Here is a 21,755-nt window from a genome sequence, read left to right as displayed (position 1 = left end):
ATGCTATGTATATGTCGGAATAGAGGGGCAGCTAGGTGGTGTAGTGAATAGAGCACCAGTGCTTTATCAGGAGGACCTGAGTTCAAATCTCATCTCAGACACTTGACACTCACTAACTGTGTGACCTTGGGCAAGTCACTTAATCCCAGTTGCCTCATCCTGGGTCATCTCCAGTCATCCTGATGAATATCTGGTCACTGGATTCAGATGGCTCTGGAGGAGAAGTGAGGCTGGTGACCTGCACAGCCCTCTGTCACTCAAAACAAAGTCAAGTGCAAGTCATGTCATCATTCCTCTGATGTCATGGTCTTCTTGGGCAATGAAGGATGAACACACACACATATGTAGGAATATAAATGCTTCTGTGATCTTGTCAGTGTAAGTATCTTTATAATGTTATAAAGCGTTTCCATGGCTTCATATCTCATAATTCCTACGTATGTCTACCTATACATTTTCAATGTAGGATATGCCCAACCTGGAAGTACTGGAGGACTTTATCTGTGTCTTTTAACATGTCATGGATTGCTGTGTAACATTACACATTCACCTGACTCTTTGGATACGGTCTCCCAGGAATTAACCATTAGGCCTCTTTCGTTATTCTTTCATTTATATGGTTACCTATATTGCAGTACCTGGCTTATCACATCTGTTGAAGGTGATTTTTCCTTAAACTTTTTCGGTTTAAAGCCCTCTTAATAAGATTCACAAGACATTAGCCAAATGTTTTTTAAACTAACTCTTATCATATGGGCTCCATTCCTTGTAAGGAGCTTCACAATCCTTAGTAATACTTCCTGAGTTGATTCCACTGACATAATTTATTTCCACATGAATCCTGGGGAGTACAGGTCTTCTCAGGTTTGAAAGTTCTTAGGCTGCTCTATATTACATCCCAGATTCACATCTGGGCAGATTCTAAGTGTCAACTGATGAGGTAAACAGACAGTTGACTTGATATTCCTCAGCAAGGAGTCACTGATCGTCACTGCTCTTCTCTGCTTCCTGTGGCTGCCCACATCTGTCCTCTGCATGTGCTTCCCAAGGCAGCCTGCATCACTCTTTTTTCTCTGGGCTTACACTTACTCCTAAGCAGGCGACTTGACCACAGGACTGGGAGATCTAGTCTATTGTTCACACCCTATGTGCTTTTCAATATCAGCATCAACTGACCAGGCGATATCTCCCCAGTGTCAATTAACTACTTGATATCTATTAGCATTTACAAAGGAATGTTTGCTGAGAAGACATTACAATAAGGCTAGTAGTTAATAAAACATCCCCCTCCCTTTTTCTATAAAATGATAAAGAGGAACTGAAACACCTCTAAGACTGCCTCTAGCTCTAAATCTCTTACTCTGTGTCATGAAGATCAGTAATAGTTATCTCACAAAATATTTTGATGACTCTCTCTCAAGGTCCAGGACCCATGTAAAATCTGTTATAGCCTTGCTCTGAACTCTGTGCTGAGGGTTGCTAAAAAGAAGGGTAGCTAATGAAGATTTTTTTTCTGAATTATGTGCAGTTTTTAACATATAATAAGACCCTTGTTGCTTATGTTGGGTGTTTACAAGTAATGGCTTTCAGGATAATCCTTTCTTATAATAATAATACATCATTTATTCTTTTGTTGGGGCTGGGCATAGGACTGTTCGGATGGCTACATGAGCAAAACCCATTTCCAGACTTGGAGCAGGACTTCTGCGACTGAACAGCTCTTTCCTCAAGCTGAGGTTAGTACTTTAAAGTATCTTTTTGTTTTGTTTTGTTTTGTTTTTATTGGAGGAGAAAGGGAGAGTCTGGACTTCTGATATAGGGAGCTCTCTACTGATGTAGTTCAGCAATTGTTCTGCAACTTCTAGTCCTAGGGAGTTGTTTAGGCGCTTATCTAAGCTTATACAGCTGATGTGTGTACATGCACACACACACACACACACACACACACACACACACACACACACAAATATTTCCTGTCTGTAGATATTTGTGCCATTGCAGACCACAATCTCTCAGATAATTAATGGCTTAGGGTCGAAAAAAAGTTAGTGGCCAACCCTCTGAGGATGACATTCCCCAAAGCTTAACTAGGCTGGTCCCTGGCTACCAGATTTACAGTCTATCACTGGTCTTATATAGGAAGTCTTACCAGCTTGGTAGAATATACCATACCTTACTCTCTGTTGGCTCAGCCTTCAGAACTGAGAATCATTTCTGTGCCATCATGAAGCATCAGAGTAAGACTTCAGTGTGGGAGCTTTGGTTTATAGAATTATAAAAATAAATGCAACAAACTTAAATTAAATTAGAGAGATTTAATTTATTTGAAATCTATTTAGCATCTGGTACATCCTGAAAGTAAAGATACTAGAACAAATTTATCTTCTGGTACATCTTTAATCAGAGAAACAAGTGGTTGGATGTTTTCTAGTTGTACATTTTCTATCATATTCAAAACCAAGGATTTTGTTGAAACCAAGAACTTCTTTGAACACATACAGGTTTTTAACCACAATATTCCATTTTTGAACATAGTTTTGGGATTATTTATTCCTGAAGATAGTGTACTACTGCATGGCTTGGCCCTGTTCAAAGCCTCAGCAGGTGACAGTTCCATGCAGGGCTAAAGGTTGGCGGTAAGGGAAGGGGTGCATTGTGTGGGTGGTAACTTGACCTCCTCGTCCCGTAGCTCCTATTGTGCCATTAGGTGTACAATAAACATGACACTTAGACACATTTGGAATGTTGAATGGATGTTTTTGGTTTTTTATTTAGAAAGTTCAGAAATGTGAACCAATAGCAAAACACAGCCTTGTAGAAGGATAACACAGACCTCAGGATATCTGGAGGTGGCAGGCCGATGTTTGAGGTGTGTGTTTTTATGTCCTGTGCATTCCTATGTGGTTAGGTTCAGCTGGTGCAGTTTTCTGTGTTATTGCAATTTGGACAAAATTGTGCAGAAACCAATGTAAAATTCATGCTCTGCTCAAATTGTTCCCTAATACATTAATTCCTTTGGAATAAATTAACATTTTTGAAACAAGCATTATAGCAGAACTGACTATATATATCTCTTTATTATGAGAGGTGGCCTGGCATAGCAGAAGTTAACTGACCTCAGAATCAGGAAGGCTCACCTTGGATACTCACTGGCTCTGGAACCCTGGGCAGATAATTTAATCTCTCATTGCCCTGGACAACTTTCTAAGACCATAAATTAAAGAACAATTGCTTATCTGCACTGGAAAGGGAATATCTACATATGAGAAGCCAGAAATAATCAAATTTTTAATTACATAGTACAGACTTAGGGAAGAATGATTCCACTTGGGCCTTCATTCTACTTGGAGCAGGACTCAGAGCATGGAGCACAGATAAAATGGTAGAAAGGGACTTCCTGCTTAGTTTGTGTTAGACTAAGATGTTTTCCGAGGTTCCTTGTAGTGATGAAAGCCAGTGGTTCTAAAGGAGAGCATTTCAGTTGCCCTGGAAAACTGATGGAGGAGAGATTTTTGAAAAGGAGGGCCCTCCCTTGGGGTTCTTTAAATCTCTTCAGATTACATTTATATGCTGTAACGCAGAATGAGATGTATTTTTGAACACTGTCAATATGGGAATTTGTTTTGCTTGACAATGCATATTTGCTACAAAGATTTTCTTTTCCTTCTTTTTTTCCCAACAGGAGAAAGGAAAGTGGAAGGGAGAGAAAATAAATGCTTGTTTATTGAAAAAAATTGGGAAGTTCAACAAAACTGACACCAGTTTGTCGGTGAAATAAGTAGCCTACTCTGGCTATGTTTAAGCTGACTGGGATATTTCTTTTGAAACATTGTATTTACTTATGTAAATTCAATATAAAAGAAACATTATTTCCTTTCAGATATTTTGCCAACTATTATAAGAGGTTGCTACCAGGTGAATGGTGGTGCCTTAGTTATTGCCTCTTTTCAAATATCACATCCAGGTTTCGGTCAATGAAGCAAATGAGTTAGGACTTTTTTGTTGTTGTTGCTCATTCTATATTTAAAAATGAAAGTGGTAAGTCCTTGCCAAAGCAGTAAATAATAACGATGATAATAACATGCAGGTAGTACTTTAAGGTTTGCAAAGCACTTTAATACATTAACTCATTTAATGCATTAACTCCTCACAACAACCTTGTGAGGGAGGTACAGTAGGTATTTTATTGGTTTTACTAACAAGGAAATTCATTCTTAGAGTTCAGTGATTTTTTAAGACCACACAGCTAGAAAGTATCACAGGTAGCATTCAAACTCAGCAAAACACATTACCGTGGTTTCAGAGAGAGAAGTGCACAGGTACTTCCCCTCACTTACTTAGCTCAATATTGAAATGCCAAGGCTTGTCTGTCCTTGGTTTTGTCATTTCACTTGAAGCTACTTTTCATCCCTGTAGCTTCCGTGGTAGTCATGACTAAAGTTTGCAGTTCTTTTCAACTGGCTGAGGATTGGCAAGGAGGTGGCAGAGAGGAAGGAGGGTGGCAAAAGTTAAACCATTTCCTTTCTAGCATTATTTTTTTTAGAGCCTCTCTCTTTCTCTCTTCATATACATATAAATGGCAGAAATGGAGAGTGAGTAATAACAATTATGATTATCTTCTCCTATCAGAAAAAGAAGTTTCTTAATATTTTACTATTTTTCTTTTCTTTTTTTTTTTGAGACCCTATTCACACTCCTTATCAGGTAGTTGCTTTTTTTTTTTTTTTTTTACATGCAATGTCTCATTTCTTCAGGTAAGACTTACCTTAGCAACTGGGAGTCATCTCCAGTCATCCTGATCTGCATCTGGCCACTGGACCCAGATGACTCTGGAGGAGAAAGTGAGGCTGGTGACTTTGCACAGCCTGCCTCACTTCAATCCAGTTCATTTGCATGCCTTGGCATCATCTTCCTGACATCATGGTCCTCTTCGAGAGCAAAGGACAAACAGTAGCAACCTTAGCAACCAGCTCCCACACGAGATTGGATACACTGACTTCCTAATGTAGACTGTTTCTTCAAAAGTTAAAAATTTTTGAAAATTTAGTTCAATTTTATTTTCAGTTTTGAATTCTATCCCTTCCTCCCCTGCCCAGTGAGAAGCCAAGAAAAACAAAGATGTACAGTCAAGCAAAGCAAATTTCCACATTTGCCACGTCCAAGGAAAAGGAAAAAAGCAGAATAGACTTTGATCTGTATTCTGAATCCGTCAGTTCTCTGTCTAGAGGTGGAAGTCATGTTTTATCATGAGTCTTTTGGAATTGTGGTTAGTCCTTCTGTTGAGTGGAGTTATCTCGAGAGCTGTGCTCTTACTATATCAGTTGTCCTCTTGTTCTGCTCATTTTTCTTTGCAACAGTACATCCAAGTCTTCGCAGGATTCTCTAGAGCCATCCACTCCATCATTTCTTATGGCACATGTAACATAACTTGTTTTCAACATCGGTTCCCCAAGGAACATACCCTCAGGCTCTGAGTCTTTGCCACCACTAAAAGAAAGGTTGTAAACATGCGTAGGGTCCTTCTCCTGATAATTATCTCTTTGGGACATAGACCTAAGGGATATCACTGAATTAAAAAGTTTGTATACGTTAGTGACTTCTGGGGCATGATTCCAAATTGCTATCCAGAATAGCTTGACCAATTCATACTCACATACAGTGCATTAAGGTGCCTGTTACCTCCCAGACCCTCCAACAATTGTCATTTTCCCTTTTTGTTATCTTGACTAGTCTAATAGGTGTGCAATAGAACCTCATATTTGATATAATTTGCATTTTTCCTAATATTAGTGATTTAGAGCATTTTCATATGGCTATTGATTAATATCTATTGACCATTTATCAATTGGGGAGTGCCTCTGATTTTTATAAATTTGACTCAGTTCCCTACATATCTTAGGAGTGAGACCTTGTCAGAGAAACTTTCAGCAAAGATTTTTTTCCTTCAGTTTCCTGCTTTTCTTCTAAACTTAGCTACCTTGGTTTTGTTTCTGCAAAACCTTTTTAATTTTATGAATCAAAATTACCCATTTTCCCTCCTATGAATCTGTCTCTTGTTTGGTCATGAGCTTTTCCCCTTTCCATAGATCTGACAGGCAATTTCTTTAATGCTTGCTAATTTGCTTATGATGTCACTCTTTATGTCTAAATCACATACTTATGTTGGACTTACTTTGGTATATGGTGTGAATGTTGGTTTATGCCTAGTTTTGCCAGATTCTTTTCCAGTTTTCCAAGTGAGTTCTTGCCCCAGTAGCGGGGATCTTTCTCAAACACTAGGTTACTGTGCCCATTTTCTTCCTTATGATGTTTATCTAACCTGTACCCCTCTGTTTCTTATTCATTGCCAAATTGTTTTGGTAAGTATCACTTTGTAATGTAGTTTAAGAGCTCATGCTGCCTTCTTCCTACCTTTTTCATTGATTCTGGATCTTCTGTTCTTCCAAATAAATTCTTATGATTATTTTCTAGCTCTAAGAAGTGATTCTTTGATAGTTTGCTTGAAATGGCACAGAATAAATAAATAAGGAAATATTGCAATTTTTATTATATTGGCTTGACCCACTCATGAGCAATTAATGTTTCTCCAATTATTTGAATGTCCCTGTGTGAAAAGCATATTGTAGTTGTGGTTGTATATAGTTTGCTGTGCATATCTTCCTGGGTAGGCTCCCAAGTATTGTATAATATCCTATCGTTATTTTAAATGGATTTTCTCTTTCTATCTCTTCCTACTGAATTTTGTTGGTAATATACAGAAATATTGATGATTTGTGTGGATTTATTTCATATCCTGCAAATTTGCTAAGGTTACTTGTTTCAGTTAGTTTTTTAGTTGACTATCTGGATTCTCTAAGTCAATCATCATATCATCTGCAGAAAGTGATAATTTATTTTCTCTTTGTCTATTCTTATTCCTTCCGTTTCTTATTCTGGTCTTATTTTGATGGCTAGCATTTTTTAGGACAGTATAGAACAGTAATAGTAATAATAAGGAACATCTTTGCTTTATCCCTGATCATTTTGGAAAAGCTTCTAGCCTGACTCCATTACAGATAATATTGGCTCTTGATTTTAGATAGCTACCTCTTGTCATTTTAAGGAAAGCTCTAATTATTCCTGTGCCTTGGTAGTGTTTTTAACAGGAATGGGTTTTAGCAAAAGTGTTTTTTCATCAAAAGCTTTTTCTGCCAAATAATCTTATGATTTTTGTTGTTTTTGTCCTTAATATGGTCAATTATGATTCTACTTTTCCTAATGTTCAACTAGTTCTGAATGTCTAGTATAAACTCAGGCTGGTCTTAGTCTATAATCTAGTTTTCTTTCTCTGTTTTGGCCCTCCCTGGTTTAGATATTAAGACCATATTTGCATCATAAAAACAATTTGGTAGGACTCTTTCTTTACCTGTTTTTTCAAATAGGTTACATAGTATTGAAATTAATTGTTCTTTAAATGTTTGGTAGAATTCACTTGAAAATTCCTCTGTTCCAGGGATTTCTTTCTTTGAGAGCTTATTTATAACTTGTTTGATTTCTTTTTCTAAAATAGGGTTATTGAAGTATTATATTTCCTGTCCTGTTAATCTGAGAAATTTCTATTATTGTAAATACACATCTATTTAATTTATACTGTTAATTTTATTGGCACATTGCTGGGGAAAATATCTACTAATAATTGCTTTTATTTGTTCTTCATTGGCTGTGATTTCATTTTTTTTCATTATTCTGTCCTGGTTATTTTGTTTTCTTTGTCTTTAAAATTCAATTCACCAGTGACTTGTCTATTTCATTGTTTTAGGTTTTTTTTCCCCAATAACCAGCTTTTAATTTTAATCATAAGTTAAGCAGAATTTTAACTTTCAATTTTGTTACTTTTAAAAAATTAAGAGAAAACTTAACAGGATTTTAAAGCAGGGATTTTAAAGTAGTTTCATGATGCAGACCTTAAAAAAAGTAGCATCTAGTATTATATACTGGTGCAATTATGTTTTTAGATAACTCCCTGATCTTTTGTTATCAACATTTCTGATTCTTGTGTACCACAATTTTCTAATAACCAGTGCTGATTTAGACTGTTTATTTTAAATCAAGGGGTCTTAGTCTGGGGTTTATGAACTGTTTTGAAAAAATATTTTGATATACTTGCGTATTTTATAAATCTAAAAATACAGGAAATTCCTACATATTTTATTTCATTCATTTAAACACATTATTCTATGAAAGGGTCCGTGGATTTCTCCAGTCTACCAAAGAGGCCTATGACCTCAAAATGTGAAGAATCCATGTTTTAAAGGAAATCTGTACTTCTTTTTTGTAATGTAAGATTATTTTCCCATGAATATCCTATGATTAATCAGTGATATAATAATGAATATCAGTCAATCTATCAAATCAATAATCAATAAATACTTATTTCGAGCTTTTTGCCAGGCACTGTGCTAGCTACACAGATACAAAGAATGAATTAAAGCAATCCTTATTCTCAAGGCGATGAAGGGAACAAGATGGAAAGAGAACTTCTTCTAGTATGTATCATGTGCCACCAGAACCATTAGGTGCCTCTTTCAATTTAGATCCATTTAAATCACTGACTATTCCTCAAGTGGACACTGTGTGCAACTAGTTCTCCAGGCTCTCCAACAGGAAATTGCTTCTTCACTTGGGTGCTCAAAGACCTGTGATTCTCCTGGTAAAGCGTCCCTCACTGACATAGATTACAACCTTTATGTAACTTGGTAAATGCTCTTTAAGAACCGAGAGAACTGAAAATTTTATCTTCTCTTGGCCAACCTGATAATGAGTCTCTCTAAACTTTGTCAAGCTAGTCCCTGAACAGCAGGCATGGATTCCATCACTAGGCCCATAACTTGAAGCCTTTCCAGCTTTGTGGGATCTGCAGGAGCTTATACTCCCCTGGAACATTTTTTGAAAACCCAGTCTGTGATATGTGATGAGGGATTAGAGTAGGACTTTCAATAGAAGTGTCATTTAATAATTTAATAATTTGCGGAAGTTTCAGCCACTACCACCACAAAGCTTGCTGTGGATAGGTGGGAAAAGTCGGGATAATGTGATGCTGAAAGCAGTGCTACTACAAATATTGGACTTTTCAGACTTCATCTCAACACATTATACAATACCTGCCACTTGGGTCAGTCAATACTAGACAGGCAGTAGTTGGATTGTTTTGATGTTTCTTTTCCTATTAAGCAAAGATTTTTACTTCATTCTCTTTCTTATGGTTCCAAGTTTTTCATTTAAAAATAATCTTTTCATATTGTTAAATGTTATTCCTGTTTGTGACTTTCATAAAAGTCATATATGTGAAAATAGACTCTTATTTGATGGGTAACAGTCACAGTTGTTTTGTTTTGTTTGATCTCAGAATTTGAAATGATAGATGTCTTTTAAATTTAAATTTTGGATTTAATTTTGTGCCAAGGATTGATTATGCTTGCCACAGACAAATATAAAATTTCCCCTCATTTCTGTCAGGACAACTTGATCTTGATATGTAAAAGCCTATTGATATTCAGGCACAAGTGTTCTCATAGGATAGACTCTGTCAGCAAATTGTTGGTAGATTTGTGATAAATGAGCTTCATGACCTTTAAAGAGACTGTGTAAAGCAACATTACTTAGTGTTTTCATTCTTCATGTCTCAAGAGATACCTCAACTCTGGACAAGGCAGAGACTCATTTGGTTAGTTATGGTTTCCAGTTTTCTGAAATAGATTTAGCTAAATCACAGTTTCATGATTTGGAAACATAATGTTTCTTAAGTGTGCGTTGATTGCTCTTTACATTTTTTGCACAATAAAATTGATTTACACAAAGTTGAACCGCTATTCCCAAAGAATGTTGACTAAGGGATACATTTTAAGCTGGGCACAAGGTGCAGTGGCACATCGTTAGGCTCTGTGCCTGTCCCCGTTCTGTTGAACATTTTCACCAGTGACTTGGAAGAAGATATCAATAAAATACCCTATGTATAAAATTTGAGAATAACTCAAATCTGAGAGGGATAGGTAATGCAATGGAAGAGAAAGTCAAGAGAACACATTGTCTGAGGTGGAAATGATAGGCCAAAATCAGTATCAAATGTAGTAGGGATTAATATAAAGAGTTGCATTTAGATTTTTTTTTTTAAATCAGTTGCATGAGAAGAGATTTAGTTTGAGAGAAGTTCAGACAAGAAGAACCCTGGTATTTTAGGTGACCACAAGCTCAGCATCAACCCAAAATGTTTTGTAGGTGCTTTAAAGGGAAATATATTGTGGAGATCTAGAGAATTTATCATGCTGTACTCTTTGATGGTCATATCATTGTTCTTGGCATTTAAAGAGGAACATTAATACAATAGAATGCTTCCAGAAAAAGGATGAACAGTATGGTGAAAAATCAAGAAATGAGGTCACATGAGCAGCTGAGACAACTGGCTCTGCTTTCATACATTATCTTGTCTTGAAGACATCACAGCCATCTTCAAATATTGAAAGTTCATTACACAGAAAAGAGTTGAGTAGACATTTTATTTGTCTCTAAGGACAAAATTAGGGCCAGTGAGTGGACGTTACTTTGATAATTCTTTTGAATTATCTAGGACATCATTGGTATGGTCACTTTTTATGCTGGTACAACCCACATGCCCTCTGCTTTCTTATCCTGTTGTAATTCTTTGGACAGGGCCATGTCTTTCCAAAAAGGTTTTACAGAGGACCTACCCATCCTGTTTTAGGCCTTCTTTTGGTTTTTCACATATTTTGTGTATGTCAGTGGAATATTCAGGCAGTCCATCCACTCTCTGTTGCTCATCATGACACTTGAGAGTGCAGAATATTTCATTCTTGGTACTTGTATCTCCAACACCCACATGGTGCTTGTCAAATAGTAGACTCCTAAGATCTGTTGAATAATTGATTGTACATAACATGATAAATAGAAGAATGTAAATTCCTTATGGGCATGAACTTCTCACTTTTATATATGTATCCTTCCCACCACTCCCCTACCCCACAGCACAGTGTCTGAGACAGAATAGTAATTTAACAATTGCATGTTTAATTTATGGTTAGCGCATCTCTCATTTGTATCCTTGAGAGCATTTTTTGTGGTTGTCCAGTGACAAACAACTGGATATACCACTGGAGGAACTAAATTGTATCAGTTTTGAAATACTGCAAACAAATCCAAAAGAAAGAAGGGAGTTGCAAAAAAAATGTAAAGGTGCAAGGTTTTCCTTGCAGAGGCAAATAAAGGGAGTTAGCAGAATGAGTTTTATTGTTCAGAGTTAGCAAGAAATTTGAGTGGTCATTTGATCTTCTTGTATTGCAGACTGTAAGTGTCTGCACAAAATATCACCATAAAAATAATTGCAGTTTATACATCAACATGAAGTTACGGAGAATGAAGAAGTAGGCATATCGTATGAAAAATTTGCTCCTTCAAGTTCAATCAATTCAATTTGATACTGAGGATATTCAGTGCAATGTTGGGAATAGGTAAAGGTGGTGAGAGGATATTGTATAAAATATGAATGAGAAATAAGGAACAAGAGAGTCCTGACACGACACAAAATATCGTGAATGCTGTCTATGAGAGAGAAATTAGTAAGGCATTAAACATGATAGATGCTGAGTAATATTACCAAAGAAAATTAAAATGAGTGTTTTTTGAAAGTCAGGAGAAAGCTCATTACTGATATGAGAGTCATATGCAGATATAGACCGCTGACTTGTTAGAGCAAAGATCAAAATTAGTACAAAGCTAGAAAAATAAAAATCAGTAAAAGATATGGTATGCAATTAAAACAATTCCAACATGAATTAAGCTCCTATCTGCAATTTTAGTAGCTCCAAGTTACTGATGTTGAAAAATGGGATACGGATGGAAGAAAAAACTGACACAGACTAAAATAATTTCACAAGGAGCCGTAACCAATGTAAAGCAATTTCCGTAACAACGAGAACAAGAAAACCTATAAAGTGTTTTAGTTGACAAACTTGCTTGCCAAGTGAAAAGATTTGTCAGCCAAGGGTAGCACTATTTTAGAACCTAAACTCATTTGTAAAATATTATGGAGGATGATAGAAGACTGTGATCAGTATTGCCTCATAAAGCAAAGAAGCATTAGAGGGTAAAAGCAGCTTTAAAAAGCTCAATGAGAGATCCAGTTAAGGGGTCATCTGAAGGTCATTACAGGATAAAAATGAAAGGATGACAACAAAAAATATGCAAAGATTTTGATGATAAACTTTTTTTCCCGTTACCAAGGATAATAACACTACCACCCATAGTCCTGGATGTGCTTAGAAGTGGTCCTAAAGAAAACAAAGACGGATTAGAGCAAGCCTGGAGGACGTCTGTCCTGGTTGTGGCACAGCTGTCAGGGTACTCACATGCTATCTGAAGTCAGAGAAGATAGTGAAGTATGGAAAAATTGTGAATTTTCTTAATAATGGCAAAAGGTAGCCAAGAAGATCTCAACAACTCTCCAACCTACATGCCTTCTTTCTCATCTGTGTAAAATTCTTATGAAATTGCATGAGCATCAAGAAAATTCTTGTGGGAGTATTAGCAGGGAATAGGTTGGCTTGTTTGCAAGCGGCATTTCACAGTAAATCACATTTTAACTATAATGCAGTTGATTAAAGATAAATACAATGCAAGATTTCACTGGGTTCCTTGTGTGTTGACTACAGATTTTTTTAAATCTGATGTAGCAAATTACCTTAACAGCTGCCTTCCAACAGAATATCTCCCATCTATACATAGAATTCTTCCTTGAAATGCACAGCAGCTGGAACAACCTTGTTCCATGATAAGAAGAGATCATCCACAATCTTTTCGTAGGATTTCGAAAATAGCAACAATCATTATGATGATAATTGAAGACCATGTTTTTTGAGGGGAAACCCACAATTTATATACTTTTAGAATTGTTTCAAAACATTTTGAGGTGATAGTTATGGGACCTTGTGGGTAATGTTCAATAAAGTCATGGGTAGTTTGTAATACTTATATAATCCCGATGTTAGGGGGATGGGAAAAATAATAATAAAAATAATTTCTATATCATTTTATGATTGCAAAATATGATTTTCCTCCACAATTCTGTGAAGTAGGAAGTGCAAATATTATTGTCCCCAGTTTATAGAAGAAGAAACTTTGGCACTGAGGGAAATTGGCTTTTGTTTGGTGTTTTTTGACAGATATTAGTTAACCTATGTTACCTTTAATTTGTGTAAGGATAATTTTTGTGACAACGAGTTACAGCATTTTGACTAATATCTGCCTTACCAGTGACAGAGAAGGCCATTGCATGGATTAGATATCCCCAAAGAGGAGAAAGAATAATTACAGCATAAACTGACTTTTATTCAAATCCTAGCTGGGCACCTCTCTACCATTTACGTGTTGATATGTTATTTTTTTCAGTAAGGTTGATAGTTTGTTTTAGTATAATATTTTTAACCATTACAGAATTAAAAAACTAAACATTTTTTTCATTTGAAACAAGGGTAGAGCAAAATGCCATTCACCATTTTGTAAGACTTTAACAGATACCTTCCTATCCCAGTAGCCCATGTTGGACATAGCAGCTACCATTAAATAAGTAAGTGGCAACAGATGCTCACTGTGAGAATTTGATGATCATTAGGAGACATGTTTATCAGTTTTTGGAGTTTTCATTTTAGTTATATATAACCTGTCAAAATAAATAGCAAATTTTGCAATATATTTCATTTTGTTAAATTAACTCTTATACTTTGTGGTTTAGTTAAGCCTCTGGAGATTTTAGAGAAACTAGTTGAGTAGCGTAATTATACAGCACAAATTTTATTCAAAAGATTAAGGTAAATAATAATATTGTAAACACCTAATACTGTACTAGCAACCATATAATGTTGATTATTGATGATCAATATGATTAGTACCTCTTTAAAAGAATATTTGGTGCTGATTCCTTAAATGATTGATACATATCTGTTTAATAATTGGACATCTAGCTGATGTGTCTTTGAATTAATTATGTATCTCTAACCTCTTCATTTATGTGAATGCCTTCCTCTAGTCGGGATTATCCTGGTCCTATTTTTTTGACTAACATACATCAGTTATCAACACATTTCTTAAAAATTAATAAGTAGTTATGGTATCATCTTGCTTTAGTTTCTTTTGTTTCAGATTAATAAAACAACTTCTAAAGTTTCATTTCTTTCTTGTGAAGAGGTGCAAGGGATGGTTATTGAACACATTTTCTTTATGTTTTTGCTGTTGAAAAAAACAGCCTCAAAACTTCTTTATTCTTCAGACCCTCAGGACACACCTGCGGATTCCTTTGTTAAATTATGAAAATGACAGAGTCCTAAAAACAGCAATAGTGTGTCGTGGACTGAAAAAGGGTTTTACCCTGGGCCTTACAGTCATAAATGGGACTTTTGTCAGACCAAGACATATGGATAATTTCAGAGAAAGAGAAACCCTCAACAATAGCCAAAAAAAGGAAAAGGAAAAAAAAACCTGCTTCAAATTCCTTGAAGCATAAACACGAGAACCAGTAGCATAAGATGATGCCAGTTGCCAAGGGTCCTTTTTGCACATTGAAAGAGTTATGGTGCCTGAAATAACCAAAGCTCCAAATGTGTTCATTTGCCTTGAGGATTTTATTAAGTGGGTTTTTGAATGGGTTCTGATTTTTATCTCCAAAAGAGACTCATATGTGCAAGTATTGTTATTTATAATTGAATGAATGAATCCTCCACTGAAGTCATGGGATTCTAGGTTCTCAAAGGCAATGCCAGTAGAGTACAATTTTTGAGATGCCCTTCAAAGGTGGGGTGGGGAGAGGGGCTTCTGGGACAGCCTTAGCAGTGGGCTCTGTTTCCAGCCTGGCTGTATTCAGAAAAATCCATCTCCAGGTTTGCTACAGGGTGATGAATTTTCATCCCCAGGAACTCTTAAATTCCATATCCCGGGTCATGGAAGTGTTGCTCTCTACCTTCTGGGATGCAAAGAATATTAAGAATTAAGAATATTCACTAAGAAATAGAATAATTGATAAAATAGTTCTCAATAAATACTAATAATTTCTCTTCAAATAATTGCCAGCTTTAGACAAAAATAGGCACATGGTCAGTGTAAATGTGAAGTAAAAAATGGGAATATTTGATTGTATCAACTACAGTTTGCAAAATAATTAATATGGAAAGTATTAAAGAAAAGTTAAAATGCAGTGAAGTCATATGTATTTAATATATGTAAAAATGAATGGAGATGCATATTGTAGATATTCAGTAAATGTTTATTCCGGATGATAATGATAAATGAGCTTTCTCAAGTCATTAATTCACTGATTCCTGATCCTAGTTTTGCAGCACCCCAGGACATCTGCAATTATCTGAAGAGTTATTATGAAATTCTCAAGACAAAATAAATATTAATTCACTTTTATTTTCAAAGTAAATACATATCTTATGGTGTTGTTAGAGTTGTTGGGGTTTTTTTTTTTTTAAGAGAGGACACAAGGAAAGCAAGGAAGGAAAGGACAGCAAACCAGGACTCCCAGAAGGCTGTGAGTCATAGCATCGAGTATTGAATGAGCAATGATGCATGTTATATTTTCCTGGAATATTAAAGTATTATTTGAGATTGATTATGAGACTTTCAAAACTCCAGAATGCAGTTTTGTCACTAAAACAATATTTGATATTTCAACAAACCATAGGGTAATTTGTGGTTTCTAGATCTTGATTTCATCCATAATCTCAGCTATGGAGTTAGTGGAGAGGCAGGGTAGTTTAGTGGATAGAGAGATCTTAAGAGTCAGAATGGGTTCAAGTCTTTCCTCTGTATATACTGGTTGTGTGACCCAGGGCAAGCCACTTACCCTCTTAGTGACCCAGGCAACTAGCAAAGATTACAGATTTCAGAAATGCATCATTAGGAGGCATTTCCCTATCAAGATTTTCCTCTGACAATGAAATAAAAAAGTCAGAAGCAAACTAAAAGGAAATAAACCGATTTGTGGCGTTAGCATTTCAGTTGACTTATTGATCATAGGTAGTCAGTTAATAAATCAGCTGAGAAGATGGGGGGAAGAGGAGTCATAGGAGGTTTGAGGAGGGAAGAAAAGGTTTAGAACACCTGCTGAGGAGAGTGGGATAGTAAATTGATAAGAGAAGTATAGTGGGATTGCCTAGCTGCAGTGAGGGTCTAGTTGAGGATGTATTACATAAATTTGTAGTACTCATTCTGAACAGTTACATGATTTTCTCCATGTTCATTCAGCAGCTTGTGTGTGACAGTGGTGAATGGTGGGAGTGATCCAAAGCTGAGGCTTGAAAGGGCATAATTGGTGAAATGATAAGGGGGCCAGGGATTTAAGACAAGGAGACAGTGTAAAGTTGAATTAGTTCATTCAAGGGGCCAAGGTAGTGAAAAGAGGAGAGAGTGGTTAGTGCAGGGAATATAATGTGGGAGAAAATTGAGGGGTCAAGGAATTGAAAGTCACGGTGCAGATAAGGAGTAGAGTTTTGCAGGGGAAGCAGAGGGAGAGGAAAAAATAATAGATTATGACTGGATGAGGGTATTTCCAAATTCTTGAATGTGGAGGTGTGGTACATTTGTAGGTGATGGTAAGATCCAGGACATGACCCATCTTTGTGTGTAATTGAGGTGAAATAGTGGAGTAGGTCATGGGAAGTGAATATGTTGAGGAATTCAATGGTTAGGGTGTTTGAAGGAGAATCAATATGTATGTTACAGTATGAGGACAGGAGCTGAGGAAGAGAGAAAAATTGTATGCTATGTTTCCAACTCTGAGGAAGTAAGGTGAGTGACCGGGAGGTCTTGGCAACAGCTAGTGGGATTCTAATTGGTAGAGATGAAATGCATGAACCGCAAAGGAGGCGAGGTTACTAAGTGATAAAGGTAGAGAGAGAACCTGGAAGTGGAAATGGAGAGGAAGGAGGTTTTCAATTCCCCTCCCTCAAATAGTGAGCTGAGGGGAATGAATGAAGGTATAGCCAGTATTGGAAAGAATGTCTAGGGCAACTGTATCATAGGGAGGAGTCAGATTTCAGTAACAGCTGGAAGATAGAAGGAGTGGGAGAGAAAAAGATTTAGGATGAAGGGAAGTTTGTTGCATTCCAGAAATCAACTTTGGGGCAGGAAGGTTGAGGGGACTGGAAATAAGGAATTGGGTTGGGGATGGTAAATGTAGATTTAAAATTACTGAGATATGTTGGCTATGACCAGATTTGAGAGTGTTCATTATTGAGTGGAAGGCACCATACCTCTTCCCAAAGGAAGCTGGAGATCGGGTCGAAGATAAGTGCAACCCAAGATGGAAGGTAGAAAGTTAGAAGGTTAGATAGGTAGGAAGCCCTATTTCACTTCTCTTCCCTCCACAAGCTGGAGATCAGGCAGGAAATAGTGCACCATCAGATGGAAATCAAACCTGAGCAGTAGAAGAAGGAAGTCTCACTCCCCATGGACTTTCCTCTTCATCTTTCCTTGAGGTATGGGTTTAGCAGGAGATAGAAATCCTGAGGTCAAAGAGATGGTTGCTCTTCTTTGCAGTAGAGGTTCTTCACATCGTGTTTGGGAAATCTGCCTAGTAGCAGGAGGTGGAAGTTGTTTTGTGTTGCCACAGGTGGAAATCCCCAGACTCAATCCTTTTATCCTTCCAACAGACAGGAGCAGCGGAGATGGTCTTCTCACCTGAGACAGGAGATCTGGTGATGCAGTATGAAGTGACAGATTCCTGGGCACAGGGAAGATAACTTTGGGGCTGATGAAAGTGGCTGGGCAGGGGCCCTTGCCTTCCTCCCTCAAGAGATGAAAGGCTCTGTGTCAGAGGAAAATCTGGCCCCAAAAATCAGAGTTGCAAAAGAGCTTAGAAAGTATTTTCTCCTGTTATTTAAGTACAGACCTGATGCTAAAACTGTTGTTCTTTTCACTTGAATAAAATGGCATGCACCTCTTTTCTTATTTTTTCAACTTCCCTGACTTTCATTAAAAAAAAAAAAATGAGAATTTACTTGATAATTGTGGAAAGCCATTTTGGAATTTCTAGATTAATTTTTCTCTTAAGTTTCTTCCCAGTCCAGAACGAGGTGAGAATCTACCTGTTGAGAGAAACCATGTGGTTGAGGCATAAACATATCCTAAATTTATCATGCCTTCAGGACAAAGCCCTATGATTAGGTTTTAAGAATTAAATCTTTTCAATTAATAAAAATCCATTTTTTCTTCCTCCCATATTCCTCTGTTCTCTTGAGGAAAAACAAAACAAAACCCTTGTAATTAATATGCATGGTAAAGTGGAACAAATTTCAACATTGTCTCTCTCTAGTCTATCCAAAAATCTGTCTCCACACACTGACCTGTCAGAAATTGGCTAACTTGTTTCATCATGAGGTCTCTGGAATCCTAGTCATCGCACTGATCAGGTTCTTAAGACTTTCAAAGTTGTTTGTCTTTACAATGTTATTGTTATAGTATAAATTGTGCTCTGGTTCTGCTTACTTAATTCTGCATCAGTTTATGCAAGTTTTCCCAGATTTCATAGAAATTATTCTCTTCATAGTATAATAGTATTTCTTTATATCACATACCATAATTTGTTCAGTCATTCCCTGATTGATAGATACCCCCGTAGTTTTCAGGTTTTTGACCACCACAAAAAGAGCTGGTGTGAATATTTTTCATCTTTTTTCTTCTTTCTTTCATCTCCTTTTTGTTATAAGCCTGGAAATGTTATAGCTAAGTCAGAGGATATGCACATTTTATTAACTTTTTGGGAATAGTTCCAAATTGCTTTCCAGAATGGCTATACCAGTTCACAGCCCCGGTAACACTGCATTAATGTGCACATTATCCCACAGTCCTTTCAACATTTGTCATTTTCCTTTTTTGTCAATTTTGCCAATCTTATGAGAATGAGGTAAAACTTTTAGAATTGCTTTAATTTGCATTTCTCTAATTATTAGTGATTTGAAGCATTTTTTCTTAATATGGCTATTGAGAGCTTAGATTTCTTCCTTAGAAAATTTCCTGTTTATATCCTTTCACCAATTAACCATGATTAGCTGTTCATTTGGAATGCTTCTTCCTTAAATAAGGAAGGAAAGAAACGAGTACTTAAGTGCCTACTATATTCCAGGTACTATACTAAGAGCTTTACAAAGATAATCTCATTTGATCCTCATAACTCTGGGAGGTAGGTGCTTTTGTTATCTGCATTTTACATGTGAGGAAACTGTGGCACAGAGAGGTGAAGACTTGCACAGGGGTCACCATTAATAAATTTCCGAGGCTGGATTTGAACTCAGGTTTTCCTCAACTCCAGGCCCAGTGCTCTATCTGCAGTACCACCAAGCTTCCTATGTAATAAATAAGCCTTTTAAAAAATAAAACAAAATAAAACCAAAAAACTCCGATCATATTTATTATTTTTTAGCCCAGAGGTTAGGTCTTTGGGAATTTTCTCTGTAAGTTTGAATTTTAAGGGAATATGGCAAAAGAAGAACTCAGTTGATTGAAAGTATATGCTGACAATCATAGATTTTAAATCAGATGAGACCTTAAAGATCATCTAGTCCAATTATCTCATTTTGGAGATGAAAAAAATGAGGCTTAAGGAGTAAGTCATTTAGAGGCAATAGGGAGCACAGTAGAGCTGTGAGCGCTGAGAGAGCACTGAGCCTGGAGTAAGGAAGGCTTTGAGTTCGGATCGAGCTTCAGACACCTACTGGCCATGGGATCCTGGGCAAGTCATTTAGCATATCTGCCTCAGTTTCCTCATCTGGAAAATGGGGATAATAGTAACAACTGTTTCTCAAGGTTTTTGTGAGAATTGAATGAGATGATATTTTTAAAACCCTTTAGCACGTTGCCTGGCACTTAAAAAAACATTTGTTCCCTCCCTTTTACCCCTTCACCTAAAGTCACGTAGGTACCAAGTCATCATACTGAGATTTGAACACCAGGTCATAAGTAGGATCTTAGAACTGCAAGGGATGTTAGAAGCCTCTCATTTTACATATGAGGAAACTTAGTCTAAGGAGGTTAAGTAGCTTTCTCAGGGTTACAAAGCCAATATGTCTCTGAGGCAGGATTTGAACTCAGGTCTTCCTGATCCTGTGTCCAGTGCCCTATTCACTACACCTTGTGGCCTTTCTCTGTTATTGATTTCAAATCCAGTTTGTTATATGCTATTTATACCCACTCTCTCTCTTGCCTTCAGATGGCATGAAATTCTAATTCCTTAGAGATGTTGGCATTCCATGATTCATAGTCATGTTCTACCACCCAGAGAATATCAGTGCTTAAGAAAATGGGTTTTTGATTCAGGAAGAAGCTTGGGGGTTCAGTGAAAGTACTGAAAATCCAACCAATTTCTCACTCTTGGTCCCATCCAATCCTGGTCCCAGTTAATTATCCAGCCATGTTTGCCCAAGATACAAGTACCAGCTCTAGGGGCTCTTCACCTAACTGCCTATCATAACTGGATAGTAGGCATCCTTCAACAAAGAATAAAGGTCATTCCAATTTGTATATGGAATATGTAGAATCCTCCAGGTGTGTCTGAGGGGAACCAATAGGTCCGCATGCTCCAGAACATCTTTAATATTTTCTCTACTGGTCTGCTATAGCTACCTAAAATCTTTGGACTTTGTTTTTAGAAGGCTGCCACTGGGAGAGCTAAAGCTTTAACTATTAAAAATCATTCCACATTAGGATAGAATAGTTTGTCATCAGTACCCCAAGGGGTTGGAATATGTAACATAAGTTTTGATGTGGGAAGGGTCTTGAGCACATGGTATGTAGGAGGTTGGGCTTGGATAGAGCAGCTTTACGGGAGGAAAATTCCTGAGGAATAGCAGGTAGACCAAGATGCCAAGATGGAGAAGGACTGTGTTTAAACAAGTTGGTGGTGGGTGCCAGGGACAAATATTCTACTTTGTGATTTTACTCCTGTTGGTGTTGATTAAAACTTATCCAAAATATCATTTCTCATTTAACCAAATTAAGCTTTTGAAAGTAGCCAATTTCAATACTGTATCATAAGTTTTCTTTCAGCACAGTGGTATTTATTAAAATAATTTGCTTTTCTCAAATTATGTGGGAAAAAGGAGAGTTTTCATAATTCTTTGTAGAAAAAAAAAGTAAAGTAGAAATGAGGAAAGACATATGATTTGACTTGCCTAATTAATAATTGTATTGATTTTTTCATAAGTAGCCAAGTGTTAAAGTGAATTAGAATTTTAAAATATTGAAAGCAGAAGTCACTTTGAAAAAAGATTCTTCAGACTTTTACTATATTATTTGGGGTTATGTAAATTGGTTTTAGGAAATTCAAAACATTCTTCCATATGGTTATTGCAAATGTAGAGGCATCTATTATTTTTTGCAAACTATTAGTGTGTGGATGTTTTTGATGAATTTTAAAATTTAAAAACAAAACTTTTTTTGTTTTATTTTTTTTAGTTAAGACCATGCATTTTTTTCTCTCTTCCCTCATCTCACAGAAAAAAAATCCAAAACTTTTGTAGAAAATAAGCATAGTCAAGCAAAACAAATTCTCATATTGTCTATATTTTTAAAAAGTGGATATTTAGTTCATCATCACAGTCATGATGAACATGAGTAGTCATATTCATCGCTAGTTGATCATCATGTTGATAAAAGTTCTAAAGTCTTTCAAAATTGTTTGTTTTTCTGATGTTGATGTTACAGTATAAATTGTT

General features: G+C 36.4%; 1 protein-coding gene across 9 annotated transcripts in view; it reads left to right on the top strand.

Moving 5' to 3' along the window:
* ATG10 (autophagy related 10) overlaps window positions 1–21,755 on the top strand; it is a 366,598-nt gene that overhangs the window by 110,022 nt on the left and 234,821 nt on the right. For 8 of the 9 annotated variants that reach the window (XM_072606230.1, XM_072606229.1, XM_072606227.1 and 5 more), the window contains one exon: window positions 1,650–1,736. The exons of the other annotated variant lie outside the window; for it this stretch is intronic. In XM_072606230.1, coding sequence (XP_072462331.1) covers window positions 1,650–1,736 — 87 coding nt within the window. The remainder of the gene's footprint in view (window positions 1–1,649; window positions 1,737–21,755) is intronic. 9 annotated transcript variants of the gene reach the window in all.

Source organism: Notamacropus eugenii, chromosome 4 (assembly GCF_028372415.1).
Source record: "Notamacropus eugenii isolate mMacEug1 chromosome 4, mMacEug1.pri_v2, whole genome shotgun sequence".
NCBI lineage: Eukaryota > Metazoa > Chordata > Mammalia > Diprotodontia > Macropodidae > Notamacropus > Notamacropus eugenii.
Note: the sequence above shows the minus strand (reverse complement) of the source record. Positions and strands in the feature narration are given on the sequence as shown.